The following is a 15944-nucleotide window of genomic DNA, read 5'->3' on the forward strand; positions in this document are numbered from 1 at the left end:
ATGAGAGATGCAAACTCTTCCTTGTTTGTATGGATATGTACAATGGTAGGTGGAGGTTGTGTCTAGGAACTACATGAAGAGCAAGAAGCTTCATTTAACTTCCATGTTCTTTCTGTGCTAGGTGGAACAAATCGTTCTTTCTTCAGTACACAAACTACCTCTGGAGCGGGTGTGTAGTATTCGATGATTTTTTTCTTTTCGCGATCGTCATTTGTTTTGGAGCTACATGATTTGGCTCACATGGGTCAGGTGACAAGTAAGAGCACAATTTACTTTTTGGTACCCAGATTTGATCATTTCTGTGAGACGGGCTCTATCTTATTACAGACATAGCGAGAACCACGAATAATTGTCAATCCATGGGACGAATCTAACTTGACTAGTGCATAGAGGCTACAAGAGGTTGTCAATCTCTTGGAAAACAACAAACAACTCGTATCTAACTCAAGCTACACTCAAGTGACTGAAATCACCAAAAGCCAATCACTTATCGATAAACAAATCACATTCGTTACAGCATCAAATGACATCCAAATGTAACGAAACTTCTAGGACATTTTTATAAGACCTAAGTACACATGCTTATGGTCTCAAATCCCACTTTAGGTCAAGTGCAAAAATCACGATTATTAAGAGCAGTGGATTTTTTACCTAGTCATTTTCGACCCAGAATGCATCTAAATGCTTAGTAATGATGTCCCAATACCCCCCCATGCTTAGTTTTTTATTTTGAAGTGTAAATTCCTACTTATGATGAAATTAGGCCACGAGTCGACGAAGCCAAAAAATGCTTACGTCAATGCGTAGAGCTCTTACCTGCGGTTGCAACGCAACAAATGCGACTGCAATGTGACAACCGGGGAGGGGGTAGGAAGCACGAGAAGGAGAGAAGTGAGCGCCGTTAGCTCAGACTGTGTATTTCATTAGCCAAAACTTAATAATAACTTACAAAAATTGGCTTTTATACCTTAGCCAAGGTTTTTGGTGGTCAAAACTAATAATCTATGAGCTCTAACTAAAAACAGGTTGATACAATCTGGAAGCTTGTAGCCCCGGCTCATTGATTACAAAGTTTATCTGTAAAATAAAGGAGTTACAATGCTTCCAATTCATCAAAATAATAATTGTTTTTACAATGAGAGCTCTGAAAAATGGTATCCGAGTTAGCTTGCTGCTAACATCCCCCCCCTCCCCCCCGCTTGTGTCGTCCCTTGACACAGCTTTATGGGCTGAAATAATCTTTGGGTTGACGGCTGGCGAGGCAGTCTTTAAGTGCATGTAAAGCTTTCTCATATCTGATCTTTTGTTCTTTGTCTGGAACTTGCAAAAATTGCATAGTGACTCTGTTCTTGAGCTCAATGGCTGAGTAGCCTACGAATTTGGAAGTTAGGTTGCCGATCACTGGCCCAAAAATCTTTGTTTGCAAAGTGAAATACCCTGTGTAGAACGCTTCCTCAAACTCCAACATATTATGAGATGGCAAGAACATGCAATGGGTGTAGAATCCATAAAGGACTTCTTCCGAAGGTTGGCCGTTGAGGTCGTAGCATAAACCCTTATTGCCCTCGAGGAAGGATATCCACGATGCTCCTGCTTGCTCTGGCTCATGAAAGGCTTCAATGCATGTGAGCAGCATTCGGAAAATTTTGTAGAGCATAGCCATGAGAGGTCAAGGAGGATTTTGAAGAATGCCATGGCGCCCGTTAGGGTTTTCACCATGTATTCCTCTATCGGTGTTCCCTTCTCTAGAGCTGGCAATCTCGAATAATTCAGCCATGTAGGCCGCTTCTTTGTCATTGCCTTGTGTGCTTGCCATGTCCTTACTCTTGGTACAGCACAAAAAGTTGGGTCTTTTTGAAGTGTCGCAGGCGCTCTTGTGAACAGAATCAAGTATCTAGGATTCTTGTTCAGTCAGCTCTTTCTCCACTTGGGGTGGACTTCATCTGCGCCTTCTGCTTGCATGTCTTTACATAGTCGTTCCTTGACCTGTAGGCTCTACCTTGATCAAGGGATATGGCAGTGATTGTTGATGCCATTGTCCATTGATTTGGTTGGGAGTGAATTAACATTGACAGAATGGAGAACTCTCAACTCCCAATCCATCACTGCTTTCCATTGCCCATCCGTCTCCATAGCAACATGCTCCTTAAGTGCATCTTCTTCAGCTTTTGACAGTTGGAGCATTGGCACTTGATCGACATCTGTTATTGGTACTTGAGATTCTTCTTCTCCACTTAGCCCTTCTATCGACTGTGTTTCCATCTCAATGAAAGAGACTGAGGGAATATCAATATGGGGTTGTTTTGATTAACCTGCTTCTTCTTGCGTCTCTTGCTGTCCATCTCGCAATAACTGGTTAATTTTCTTCAGCTCTGCTATCTCCTTGATCAGCTCTTCTTCTCTTTGTACCCGCATTAATGCAAGGTCTTTGTGTTGTGACTACTCTAGCTTTAGCTCTAGCTAGAGATCTTTATTATTTTTCTTCAGTGCTTTATACACTTCTTATGTACCTTTGATCGAGGCAACTACGGGATTTTCTCTTATCTGTCATAAGAAGGTTGCCTAATTATTGATCCTCTGCTCTGAGTATTGTAATGAAGCATTCGCCACGTCGAGCTACACTTGGATCTTTTGAACTGACAGAGTTGTAGTTAAGAGTTCATTGGTAACTTCTGTCAGCTATTCGTCCTTGGTCTTGCAGGCGTCTGACAACTTCGTGAGAAGTTCACGTAGCTCCTCCATTTTCTTTTGCTGCTTTTCTCTGGCTAGCTGGTGTTGTTCAGCTTCAGCTTTCAACTCTTTGACTTGTTTGTGTAGATCGGTGATGACATTTAATCTGTCCTCTAGCTCTCCTTGAAGAGCATCTATCACCATTTACAACTCTCTAGCCTTAGCACTGCGGCTAAGTGCTGCTGATTGCATTTTTTTTGCCATCTCCTACATCAAATTGCATATTCATTAACTTGGAGAATTACCTCATCATTTGTCTGCCAGTCTTCAGTTTTTGTGAGGTGCCTTGATGATTCAAAAGTCTCTTTGTGTGGCTCCTTGGGTGGGATTGTGGCAGTTACTGGTTGCGATGGGGATTTTACCTCTCTTTGTGGTTGTGTGGTTGCTTTGGTTCTTTCTTGCTGGGTGGTGGTAGACTATGTAGCCTCTGTTTCATGTGCCTTTGGTTGCTCAAAACTTGTTGCCTCCTTTGGTTCACGACTTGCTGCTCTTTCTGGTTATCGCTCTTTTGCTTTGCCTTGCCCGAAAGTAGTTGTTGCATGTTGTTCATATCCTGCTACCTCTTGTGGTTCAGGTTCCTTTTCCTTGGTTTTCTCACCCTCTGTGGGTCTATCTATTGGTGATGGTGGAGGTCTTGGCATGGGGTGGTCTTGTTGTTTTGTACCAGGTGATGATGGTCTGGGAGACATATCACTTTGATCGTGCTGGGTCTCTCCTTGTGCTGTTGTCTCTTCTGCTTGTCTCTGCCGCTCCGCCGCATCTCCCCTTGCTTTTCTTTCTACTTCTTGAGCTTCTTTTTGCTTCAAGGCCTCTACTTCCTAGTACATGCATTCAAGAGAATCCTTGGGATCTTTTGGTTCCTTCCTTGTAGGATTCTTGGTTTGGGGGCCTTTCATATCCCTTGGAACCCACCGTGTTGGGTCCTCACCTGCAGCTTGGCAGCTTCTTTCAAAGGTCTCTTTTTCCCGTTCGAACCTGGCTTTCTTTTGCTGAGATTCTTCCTGATGTGCATCCACTACCTTCTTCTTCATCTCCTCTCTTCTGGCTCTTTTCTCTTCATTGTCTGAGCTTTTGCTGCTATGTGCTTCATGAGAGCTTTCTTCAGACTCCTCATCAGATTTGTAAACTTCATGAGAGCTTTCTTCAGACTCCTCATCAGATTTGTAAACTCTTTTTGTCAACCTTGTGGTTCTTGGAGATGGCTGTGCTGACACTATCCATGTGTTTTGATCTGGGGCAAGTGGCAAATTGTCTGCCATGCCGATAGCATAGTAAGTTATTCTTGTGAGTACCTTAGGTGCTCCCAGATAGGTTATCTTGCCCTCTTTCTTAGTACCCTTCAGCGTGAATAACACATACTGTGCATGGTCGATTGGTTGCTTGGTTGTCGACTTTAACACTTGTGTAAATGTAGTCGCAACTGCATGATTGGGCGTTGTGTACCTTGGCGGTCTCTTTGCTAGAAAGTGGAAGTGTTGGTGATATATCCGTGCTGGTTCTTCCACTTGCTTCTGGATAAGATCAGCAAAGGTTGCCGCAGTAGTCTATTTGGTGAAAGTACCTACTGTTTTTCTATCTCTATCCCTCATGGTCATCCCTTCTGTCGGCAATTTGAGAGCCTCGGCCACAATTTCTTTCGTTATCACCACTTCTACCTTCTGCCCTTGCTGGTCAGTAATCTGGGCTGTACCATCTTCTTTTATTGTAGAAAAAAGCTCATAAGCTTTCTGAAAATCTACACCACATGGATCTTGGTCGTAGAATTCTTTGAGTCTAAACCTTCTGTTAGCTTCTTTCATTTTGGGCTTTGCCGTGACATCATAGACCTCTTTTGGCAGAAGTTGTAGTTCTACCTGATGTCCTTCTTCACTTTTAAATCTGCCTGTAAAAAATGTGGTGTTGTTTTCTTCAAGCTGTCCCCAGGATAGATATGTTGCTTTGGCCGTCTTTACTGAATTGGGGTCTAGTTGATAGGGTGACAACTCTTGCAGCTTCTCTTTTTGGGATACCCTCTTCTTGGCCTTTTCCGCAGCTTGCATTGCTCCTGTTAAATGAATAGAGTGCCAAAGTTAGAAAATTTGATAGATTCCGCTCTGAAATGTCCTTCAGTCTGGATTGCTAACATATTGAGTCCAATTTGCTTCAAATCAATTTTTGAACATGCATAGATGCATAAAAACATGTAAAAATCAAAACCATGAAGTCCAAACAAAATTTTGCAACAAAAGTAAATAATCGCGATTATTTACAGCTGATGAATTTTTTCAACTTTTTGCAATTTTGGCATCATGGGCTTGAAATAGAGATCACTTAGATACTCTAAGTGAAGTGTGGTCTCATTTGAGTGCTTAGGGTAAGAATGGTACCAGATTTAGGCTTTCCGTCTCTAAAACAGTAGATATAAAGGAATTTTGAGATTTTGAGCTCCAAATTTACTCAAACTTGGTTAGTGGGCTTAGGACACCATGTGCTTTGGTCCCATGAGGGCAAAGTTGCAAATTTTTTCCATGTTGGGGAAAAAGTAAATAATCACGATTATTAGCTTTTTCAACAAAATGAACATTTTTTGGTGCAACTCGGTTCTAAGCATACTGTTGACCCTATGTATGTGATATGAGGTGATTTGGATTAAAAAATGTGACTCATAACTCAGAAATTGGTTTGAAAAGACTTCTTTGCGTTTTTTTTTACAATTTTCCAAGTTATCATTGATCATTTTGGCCCATACTTGAAATGTGGCATGTAATAGGTGTGCACAAGTGATAGGTGAGGTGATGGTATCATTTTCAAGCCAAAATTTTGCAAAAGTAAATAATCACGATTATTTACAACAATTAACATTTTTTGCAAAACTTGAAAATTTTGACCTACACATATTGTATACACCTAAAACAAGTCCTAAATTGAATTTGGTAAAGTTTCATCTTGCCGGCATCACTTCGTGCTTTGTCGACTCTGAAATCACCGATTTTTGTGACTATATGGCCTATGGAGTTAGTTAGTCACTTTTGAGGCTATGGACTTGTCCGCTACATAGTCCTGAAGTAACTCATCCAATCTTGGCCCATTGGAGTCAATTTGACTTCGTATGTCAAATTTGATGCTTTGTAGCCTTCGAACTGTTTTTTGCTTTTTGAGGGCTTGCCTTGATTGATTTTATGAAACCAACCATATACATTGTGTATTGACCCAGTCTTTACGCTGTCTATGGAGTCCGAATACAATTCTGACATCTGTCAAAAACCTAGATTTTCTACTTAGGACCCCCCTCGAGCCTTGCCAAATGGTCAACTGATGATATAGAAGTGTTCTATCATCTAGGGGCATGCTATAGTTCAAGTTTCGTCTGATTTGGTTGAGCTGACAGGCCGCTATGGTCAATTTTTGATCGTAGGTCTTCGTGCACTGCTCGAATTCTAGGGTTTTTTCCAGGGGTTTAGATTAGTTACCGACTGTACAAGATGGATCATTGATAAGTATAGAACTTACCCCTTATGTTTTGTGTGAGACGACACTGAAAACACGCAACTGTGGACTCCTGAAAATGCGCGCAAAGAAGGTCGAAAAGCTCTCTCTCCAAAGGCGACAAGGTATCTATACTTGGACTTCCCCAACCATTTTTTCCCAAAATCCCTTGTTAGTCCTACTAGGCCATGAAATCTATGTTATACTCAAAAAATTTCCCAATCGAATTCCTATAGTTCATTCTGCAAGAATTCTGTAAAAGTAGGTCTGGCCGCCTAATTTAGGCTTCTCGCTTCCATCTGCCGATTTGATTGAATTTTTTTGTGTTTGTTTGCCTTGTCCTTCTGATCATCAACGTGTCTTCAATTTTTTCATATGTGCTCATTTGCTTATTATTATTAATTTTTGACCTGTTTATTGAAAAAATCAAAGAAAATAACAAAATGCGCTAAAAAAGCAAAGTGAAATTCCAATATTTAAGAAAATATATTCAAAAGCACAGCTTTATTGTCTTTTGTTGGATTTCTCCATTTTTAAGTCTCAATATCAAGAAAAATGAGTTTTACCGTAGCCCGAGCAAGCGTGAGCGAGCATACAAGAACCCGAGCAAATATCTATGATGGTGTTGTTGTCAATGCATATAGCCTAACAAGAAAACTATGCAAAACACAATATTAGTTTCTTTTTAAAAAAATGGATATAATTTCCTTTGTACATGGATCAATATTTCAAAACAAACCAATAGCCATTTAAGACACCACATGAGCATTTGAAATTCTAACCAAATTGTTCCAAAGAGTAAATACTTCTCATCCAGAACTCAAAACATTAGAACATCAACTCAAAACTTTCCATCAAAACATGACAAGAACCGTATGAATATAACAAGACATGAATTTCAATTCTAACATCAATGCTACAAATTTCTCAATTCTTATGATTAGTCACATTCATTGTCGATGTAGACTTTCCCCCTCCAATGCATTGTCAATGAATATGACCTAACAATAAAATAAAGAAAAACATAATGCTAGTTCTTGAAAAAAATTGGACAAAGCTTCCTTTGTACATGGATCAATATTTCAAAACATACCCATGAACCATTTAAGGCACCTCACAGGAAGATTTGAAATTATAACCAAATTGTTCCAAAGCGTGAATACTTCTTATCCACGACTCAAAACATTGAAACATCAACTCAAAAGTTTCCATCAAAATATGATGAGAACCATATGAAAATAACAAGACATGAATTTCAATTCTAACATCAATGCTACAAATTTCTCAATTCTTATGATTGACTAATCACATTCATTGTTGATGTAGACTTTCCCCCTCCAATGCATTGTCAATGCATATGACCTAACAATAAAATAAAGAAAAACATAATGCTAGTTTTTGAAAATAAGGCACCTCACAGGAGGATTTGAAATTGTAACCAAATTGTTCCAAAGAGTGAATACTTCTCATCCACAACTCAAAACATTGAAACATCAACTCAAAAGTTTCCATCAAAATATGATGAGAACTATATGAAAATAACAAGACATGAATTTCAATTCTAACATCAATGCTACAAATTTCTCAATTCTTCATTGTCGATGTAGACTTTCCCCCTCCAACACATTGTCAATACATATGACCTAACAAGAAAACAAAGAAAAACATAATACTAGTTTTTGAAAAAAATTGGACAAAGCTTCCTTTGTACATAGGTCAATATTTCAAAACAAACCCATTAGCCATTTAAGGCACCTCACAGGAGGATTTGAAATTCTAACCAAATTGTTCCAAAGAGTGAATACTTCTCATCCACGACTTAAAACATTAGATCATCGACTCAAAAGTTTCCATCAAAACATGACAAGAACCATATGCTACAAATCCCTCAATTCTGACACTCATCGTCGATGTAGACATTCTGTCTCCGACGTGTCTCACAGATTTTAGAATCATATCGCATGTCCGCTTCCATGCTCCGAGCCATCTCCTCTACATAGACCGGCATGGAACTTCCAACCAACAAGAAAATGCATCATCAAGACAAAATACTAAACAAGACATAGAAGCAATATCCGTAAACACTAAATACCAATGTTGACATCAAAAGGATAAAAAAATATAAGCAATGTCAATAGAATAGTAAGACGTGGGCCTCACTAATCATCAAAGGGATTGACACGCGATGGCATATCACCCTCATCATCAATATCTAAGGAGGTGGAGGGGTCCTCTCTGCTCCGCTTTCTATGACGGAGTAATGGTAGCACATATCCTGAAATCAATGGCTCATCAATGTCAAGCGTAACACATGCCCATCCTGATCCCACACAAGCCGCCAGTGCAGGGGCTGTACCACATCCAAGCTCCAAGAAAATACATCCATTCCGACAAAGGAGCTCCATAAAGCATGCAACAAAATAATGGCTCCGTTGCAATCCACCTCGCAATGGCTCGCCTGATGATGATCTAGCTTGAGAGAGCTCCGGAACATGATGCATCATAAAAGAATCTGATGACTGCATGCCAAGGTGAGAAAATAGGACAGTGCTCTCTGCTACGAAGCACGGTGGACGCATACCTACTCTATGAACCATAAATAGCACAGAGCAAAGACACTGTAACAAAAGAGGCACGGTTAGAGAAAGCAACAACATAAATCATTAGAGTATGTTTACAAAGCAAGTGTGTCACCTCAATAGGACCGCTAAAACTCTCAAAATGACCATAGGCTCCATGATGGAGTACTACAATACGTCGATGAACAACCATCTCTGCAACACGACAAAACCTCTCCACCCACCCAATGGCCTCTCTTGTTCAAAGCATTAATTATTACAAACACTTACAATGATTATTACTATCTTATGGCATGATCATAAACAAAAGGATCTCACCTGCCGTAGACACCATGATTAGAAGCTAGCGTGAATCTGCTAGCATCGAGAATGCCAAATGAACTCCAACACGCACATGATCCTCACTGCAAATGTCCCAATGAGGTAGAGTAGAGGAGCCTACTAGAGACCCACCAAAGGGGAGATCCAAGAAAATGAAATCAGCAGTCCATGGAACGGCTCTCTCCGCACGAGTATATAGTGTAGCCTCCGAACGTGCCCGTGAAAGATGCTCATGTACGGGGATCCATATGAGATTCCGGACTCCCGCTCTAAAGTCTACAGCAATGGCAATGTAGTCCCCCACTATGGCCATGCACCGTGTGTCAACAAAACTAGATATGTTTTGTAGTGGAGACTCCACAAGATAAACAAATGAGATAGTCTTCCTAGCCATGATGTTGCAGAAGACATTGGAGCATCACAACAAGATAAAATTAGTCATCTTTGAAGCATATTTTTGGAAAGCATTAACAAACTTTTATAAGACATACCAGGCATTGAGCCCACATCCTCCTCTATGATCGTATCCACAAATGTTTCCTTTTCCTTTTGAGAGTTGCGCGCATCTTAAACAAAACATTTTAAGTCAAAATACTACTAACTTATGGTTGTTTGGCATGCCAAAGAGTGAAACATACCTGCATGTCTCGCCTCTCGTCTATCTGCTAGTGGATTTTGTATCACAGCATCTTTCACGACCAAGAACATGTCCTTTTTCCATATCTATCGACCACGGACAATTCTCAATCTCCCATGCACTCAAGGTGCGCATACTAGAGGGATACATGCATGTGTCTTGAGTAGCCATCTGAGTCCACTGTCTTGCCAAAAAAGGCATGGCAGGTAACACATTCTTGGATACCAAAAACATAAGGAATCTACAATGAACAGCTAACGAGTTACATAACGCTCATCACATGAACATAACAAATTAATAAAATTGCAATTAATAAATTATTCACTTAAAAGAGAAATGTTGTACTGCCATTCGTAATGTATCTACCTTCTTCAATGTCTGCTTCTCCACATCCTTCGTCCTTTGCTCCAAGAGGCACTTCAATTGGAAACAAAAGGGCTGGCTTCAAATTTTATCTCCTCAAAATAGAATGTGAGGGTAGAGTCATGTGGCAAAGGCACAACGCTAGGCACATCTATAAGATCTGACACAATCTGAAGTGCTCTTTCAAAAACTCGTGCCAAAAAATCCTCTCTACGAAGCCACCTACAATTCCAAAAAGAGTGAGAGAAAAAAAGGACAGTACAACAAATTCAATGTTAATTATCAAGGATCATCTTACATACGGAAGACGTGATCTCCTTTCTTAAGACCATATGCACCCCTTGTAATCTTGTCCGCTTCAAGCAAAGAAATCCAATGAATCTTGTTTTGAACCAGAGCATCTTGGAGTGCTATTAAGTTCAATTTCTCCAATGTAGCCCAACTATCATTACCCCATTTCAGAGACAAAACCCTTGCTAGCCAATCCGTCCCAAGGTTGGGATCCAAAATGTTAAGTAACTGCAATATGAGTATAACTACAATATGAGTATAAAAATGAAAATTACTCTAATTACATATTGTACCATTTGCCACAAATAAAGAGTAGATGCAAACAAATAAAGTACCTTCCCAATACAATCTTGATATTTGTGTGTGATCTCTTGGTGAATTCTCTCCTCTTCCTTTTTGAAGTCTTCGTCAGACAAACCATGCTTCACATTCGACATTCTCTTCTCTTTCTCTTTTGTCATTTGAATCTAAAATCCAAAATAAGTAAGACTATATTAATAATCACGCATACCAATGACAAAAGAAAGCATTTAATTTGATTCATACATCATAGACCAATCTGCCAAAGTAACGTCGAGTGAGCGGATACCAAGGCTAGGAACCTTTGGCATACTTTTTTCGTACGGCAGCAATAAGATTTTGATCCTTTTCGGGTAAACCGTTTAAGTACATCACATGATCCGCCGCACAAATGTTTGTGGTACTAACAATCTCATCACGAAGATGAGTGGCAACCAGAGCATGAGTATTCATGTTGCATTGATATATCATGTAAGCATTCAAATATACGATAACTTAAATACTAGCAAAGTTGAATAAGAGAAACTCTTACAAATTCATTCTTTGCAAACTGCTTAGCAACGCAATCTCGGGCACTTTGATAGGATCTATGATAGTGCACAAAACACGACAATGCTTCTCCTTAGAAGTGGAAAACCTTTCTTTAATTGCCTCTGTCCATGCCACAGTACGATGATTCCCTTCCCAAACATAGAACATGTGATTGACAAGATCTTGAAACTTTGGTTTCTATTTCAATTCACATTTGAATTCATCATTGATCTCATTCCATAGAGGTCTCCATGTTGCTTTGATCTCATCTTAAGTAGACACAAATGTTAAACTTTAAACAAAATCCAAAGAATGTGAACAATGGCAAAAAGATAGAAAGTATTGACATACCTGTCACAAGGCTCTCCTCTCTTTTGCATGTCAATAAAGAGACAGTGAAAGCTCCTTTTTCTAGCATATAGCCTTCTTTTACGAAGGCAGACTTCAACCCACTAAGATCGTCTCTCAACCCTCTCACCCTTGCATATAGAATCAATCTTCACAAGGGAATAGAGGGACAATCAAAGCAACTAAATATACGTGTGCTCTCAAGCATATATGCTCCCCTATGCATTCAGATTTTTTGTTCATCCTCCATTTTTGCGGTTGCACTAACCTCGTCCCTTATCTCCCATGGAACTATTTGCAACCCATTCTCCTCAGGGGCTAGTGTCTCATCTATCTCATGTAAAGATCCATGCCCCATATCCATAGATAGAATCTCTTCTTCTTGTGTTTCTAGCTCCTCTACCATGATAGTAGTTGAAACCGAAGAGACTTGGTCACTATTGTCCACCTGACCATAAGAGATTTAGTCACTACTCCTCCCTCTTCAGGCACGACCCCGGGATCTAGGGCTGATCCAATGTAAATAAACAATTCAACATTTTTAGTAACCTTTAAAAAGAAATCAATTGTTGACGGAAGCACATAATGAAACATAAAGTATTGTTATGGAATAACAAAATGATACAAAATTTAATTTAGAGCACTATTTCAAATACTATGCATAGCCCATGAGATACATCTCCAACAGATTTTAGAAACCAATGCTATTTATTTATTCCAAGAATATTTAATTGCAGATATTTGAAACTTTGAAACACCTGGCAGGAGGACGCCCTCTTCGATTATATGTACCATTTTTGCTTGTCATCGATTGCCCTTGTCGTGAATTGACCTACACAAGTCAAAGCTAAACTTAAACTTGCAGTCATGGCATAAGTAGCTCTACATTTAAAATAAAGTTGTATTAGCAAAAAAACAAACAAAATGCACAATCTCTAGTTGGTTGGACATAATGATACATCATTTAACATCATTCGGTGGGAAGCAATTGGCTAAGAAAGACAACCACGACAAAATTTCAAGCCTGTTGATAGGGCCGCGCACCGACCTTCAATCATCGCAACAACCCACAAAGAGTAAATGTTTAAAGATTAGGTTAATTTTTACACTTTTTTTCCTCTATTTTAGCCTAGAATTTCTCCTTTTCCCCTTGTACTCAACAAGACTTTTGGAAATTGAAAATGGCAGGAAATTAAGCTGACACACAATTTTTTCCGAACACTTGAGGGTACCCCTCTCTCTCTCTCTCTCTCTCTCTCTCTCTCTCTCTCTCTCGACAAAAGGACACAACAATAATGCAGCAGTATGTCTCTAAAAGTTCCCCTTCCTCAACAGTGTCATTTTGAGATTCTGGAAGTACTGTTAACGTCCTTGAGAGGTGTGAAGATTTGCTACCCCTTGCCGAAAAGCTGTCGATTATGAGGAAATGCATCAATTCAATTGCAACCAAGGCATGCATTGACCCTTATTGCTCTTGTATTTAAATGTTACTCAATAAAGACTCTTGTATTTAAATGTACCTGTGTTGGCAGTCCTAAATGCAGAGCGCAGTGAAATTGCTAGGCAGCGCAATCAGACAAGGTCTGGAAGCCGAATAGCAGCACGGACAGCAGGACGATAGCAGCGAAAACAGTTGGACGCTCGACGGCAGCAGTTGAAACACCGCAGTTGGCAGCTCGACGATAGCAGTTGAAACTCCGTGCTGGAAACTTGGAGCTACCACAACGAGCGCGCGTCGATGCGCGCTACTTGCAGCACAGAAGAAACGAGGCCTCATGCTCGTGCGCCACTGTCATGCTCTCTCTGGCGTGCAATTCTCGACCAAAACGTTTTTGTTTAAAAACTTCCCAAACCTACATACGAGAAGCACTTGAGGTGGACTAAATTTGAAGGTTTTTTACACGAAAGCAGGTCTAGAAAAATACTTTTTCCTAACCGATCAAAATAAGGGTCAAAATTCTCCCGGTTTTTAGGTCAAAATTTGAAGCTTTTGCCGGTAATTACATTGAATTTTGTGTAAATTTTCTGGTTTTCTCTAAGGCAAGCTCAGAATCTAACCGGGATTTTATAATTTCAACCGGTTAAAATACACTAGACCCCGGTTTTTTTCTAACACTGCACAAAATTACTACAATTTTGTAGGTATTCTCACCTTCATTAAAAAAAATAAGAGGTGAATCGTTCATGACTATTCTTTGCTGCAATTTTGATTTATATAAAATTCCCAAAAAAACCTCTCAAATATTCAAAGTTCTTTAAAGACCTCCAATATTTTGTCATAAATGTCGTAAATGCTGCTCAGATTTTCAAAAAATTCTCAAATATCGTGGTGATTGTCTATCATAAGAAGAGTGACTGTCTATCATAAAAAATGCGTCTGTTAATTTGAAGTAAAAAACGACCAACTCGAACGTGAGGTGGAAAAATGGAATTTTACATGATTGATAGGAGACGTTCTTGAATGCTCGACGGCTGCGACATCTCCACCATCACACACTGCAGTTAAATCAATTAACTTTGGTCTTTTCCAAGTTCCCCACTTTGGTTAATGTTTGTACTACCCAGCATCGTAACTCAATTATCCCACAGTTTTTGAGCAGTAATCCTATTGCTCCAACTTTCATTAAAATAGTTTTATGTGATGGCCAGGCATATCACTATCTATGGACCACAAGGTGGCCAAAAGCTTGTTCTTATGTTTGAAGGTAGCACATATGCCTTGCCTGTAGCCTCTGTGAGACAACATCTCGAATTAACTACTGCCTTTAATTTGCATCCCTTGACTTTAAGTGGCGACCAGGTAAAGATGGAAGTAATTGAAACTTCTAATGGTGATGAGGTTTTCCTTCTAAATCACGACCAGTGTCAGTTTTTCAAGGTTCGCATTGCTTCAAATCAGACAACTGCACATGGCAGTAGAATCAAGTTTGCACCAGCAATAGTCGATTTGGAATGTGATGAGTTTGAGAAGCTTGGTTCTTCTAGCGTTCTTGAAATCATACGTTCAATGCCTTTGCAGAGCAATCTTTATCTGGCACTAAAACAAGCAAAGAATATCATTCAAGTTCAAGAGCTGCCTGTGCATTATGATGGCTATGTTGCGTTTGAGTTTCCACCTTCTGGTGCAGCCAGTGGAATGACAGGGATGGAGCAAAGAAATGATAGTCACATGTGGACAGAATATGTCACATGCAGTAGTGACACTTTTCTAGGAATTGTTCGATTCAGTCGATGCTCAAGTCACTTGTGCTGTCATAAAATTGACTGTCCATATTATCTAAGGACTAGATTATATAATGAGGTTCATTGGCGTGGTCGCCTTTCAAAGTCTTCCCCACAAGGCATGCTTACACCTGACTATGGCACCTTGATATGCAGTCATTGCTCTCAAATGCCTGCATGTGTGGCCATCTGTCCTGCAGTTATTTATTATTGTATGCCAAGAAATAAGCAAAGTTGGACCCGATGCGTGCTACATTTAGGTCAGCATCACCATCCATGTGGAGCAGACAGGTCCAGATCAAATGAAGAAAAAGTTGCATCAGTGCTACAAACTCGTGCTTTTGTAGATCCATTTACCACTGCGAAGCAGTTGGAGCGTACAATTGCTCAAGATTTTATAATGGAAAAGCTTGTCATGGAGAATGCTGAGAACACCAAATGTATTGAAGACGGTGAGTTTACTGAATTTCTTGACACAATCACACCTTTGTCAAACAAGCGTATGATTGAGAGAAGCTTGGAATGTGCCAAACAATCAAAAGTCATAAGTGCAAAAGGTTTAGAAGATGTGCTTGATCTAAAGAGCAAGAGTAGGTATCCATACATTCACGATGTTCTTTTTCTTGGCCAACTTGGAGATGGACAACAGCCACATGTATTTAAGATGTCAACCATTGGTCCGGGAAGTGGGGTTGATCTAGTTAATCAAATGCGCCCGGGTGGAAACTTGGAACACATGTGGGTGCACTTTGATCATGTGCATCGTGTGCATGGATGGCCAACAATGTCTACAAATGTGATCCGTTTGTTCGTGAACTTCTGACAATTGCAACATGTGAATTTATTGTGGAGAATAAGTTTGCACAAATAGAGTTTTGGAGGATGCTCAATAAGGTGGGTATGATAAGCCCGATTTTAGAGGTTTCATGGCTGATGAAGCAAATGCAAATTGAATAGCAGTCATAACCGTTTATTTATGCCTGCCAAGGAACGATCATGTGTGTTCCATTGGGAGCAATCCATGATCCATCATACTGTGAAGTGCATTAAGCCTTCCTTTCAAGAAGAACACAAGATTAAATGCCGCAATTGGTGAATCGCATCGTCAAAGAATCAAGCAAAAATTTGCAAGGGAGAACTTTGTCGCTATTGGAGAG

The 15944-nt window shown here is 39.8% G+C and overlaps 2 protein-coding genes across 10 annotated transcripts; both read right to left on the reverse strand.

Annotated features, from left to right (window-relative positions):
• Nucleotides 1-7871: 7871 nt before the first annotated feature.
• On the reverse strand, nucleotides 7872-9797 carry LOC147440199 (uncharacterized). 3 transcript variants are annotated; one of them, XM_086529982.1, is made up of 6 exons: nucleotides 9734-9797; nucleotides 9587-9661; nucleotides 9093-9477; nucleotides 8890-8969; nucleotides 8356-8813; nucleotides 7872-8207 (listed from the first exon to the last, which is right to left on the reverse strand). In XM_086529982.1, exons 3-6 carry the CDS (start codon nucleotides 9106-9108, stop codon nucleotides 8084-8086), a joined length of 678 nt encoding a protein of 225 aa, XP_086386108.1. In that variant the 5' UTR covers nucleotides 9109-9477; nucleotides 9587-9661; nucleotides 9734-9797; the 3' UTR covers nucleotides 7872-8083. The 3 variants fall into 3 exon arrangements, with proteins under 3 accessions (XP_086386108.1, XP_086386107.1, XP_086386109.1); XM_086529981.1 differs by having other exon boundaries at nucleotides 8890-9008; XM_086529983.1 differs by lacking the exon at nucleotides 7872-8207 and having other exon boundaries at nucleotides 8259-8813.
• Nucleotides 9798-9801: 4 nt separating this feature from the next.
• LOC147440200 (uncharacterized) lies at nucleotides 9802-13413 on the reverse strand. 7 transcript variants are annotated; one of them, XM_086529986.1, is made up of 7 exons: nucleotides 13086-13412; nucleotides 12324-12397; nucleotides 10933-12074; nucleotides 10722-10853; nucleotides 10394-10614; nucleotides 10099-10317; nucleotides 9802-9973 (listed from the first exon to the last, which is right to left on the reverse strand). In XM_086529986.1, exons 4-6 carry the CDS (start codon nucleotides 10845-10847, stop codon nucleotides 10152-10154), a joined length of 513 nt encoding a protein of 170 aa, XP_086386112.1. In that variant the 5' UTR covers nucleotides 10848-10853; nucleotides 10933-12074; nucleotides 12324-12397; nucleotides 13086-13412; the 3' UTR covers nucleotides 9802-9973; nucleotides 10099-10151. The 7 variants fall into 7 exon arrangements, with proteins under 7 accessions (XP_086386112.1, XP_086386111.1, XP_086386114.1 ...); XM_086529985.1 differs by having other exon boundaries at nucleotides 10933-11486; nucleotides 11569-12397; XM_086529988.1 differs by having other exon boundaries at nucleotides 10933-11089; nucleotides 11219-12397.
• Nucleotides 13414-15944: the final 2531 nt, after the last annotated feature.

The sequence above is a fragment of the Adiantum capillus-veneris genome, chromosome 15 (genome assembly GCF_014529385.1).
Source record: "Adiantum capillus-veneris isolate H3 chromosome 15, ASM1452938v2, whole genome shotgun sequence".
In the NCBI taxonomy this organism is placed as follows: domain Eukaryota; kingdom Viridiplantae; phylum Streptophyta; class Polypodiopsida; order Polypodiales; family Pteridaceae; genus Adiantum; species Adiantum capillus-veneris.

What these genes read in the sequence shown, in the direction of transcription:
- LOC147440199 (XM_086529981.1), bottom strand. An exon ending in GTTTTAGCGGTCCTATTGAG is followed by an intron (nt 8,814 to 8,889) that starts GTGACACACTTG and finishes CTTTTGTTACAG; the next exon opens with TGTCTTTGCTCTGTGCTATT. An exon ending in GTCAATCCCTTTGATGATTA is followed by an intron (nt 8,208 to 8,355) that starts GTGAGGCCCACG and finishes GTTGGTTGGAAG; the next exon opens with TTCCATGCCGGTCTATGTAG.
- LOC147440200 (XM_086529989.1), bottom strand. Translation starts at nt 10,847, where the DNA reads ATGACAAAAGAGAAAGAGAAGAGAATGTCGAATGTGAAGCATGGTTTG. An exon ending in ATCAAGATTGTATTGGGAAG is followed by an intron (nt 10,615 to 10,721) that starts GTACTTTATTTG and finishes CTCATATTGCAG; the next exon opens with TTACTTAACATTTTGGATCC. An exon ending in GGAGATCACGTCTTCCGTAT is followed by an intron (nt 10,318 to 10,393) that starts GTAAGATGATCC and finishes TTGGAATTGTAG; the next exon opens with GTGGCTTCGTAGAGAGGATT.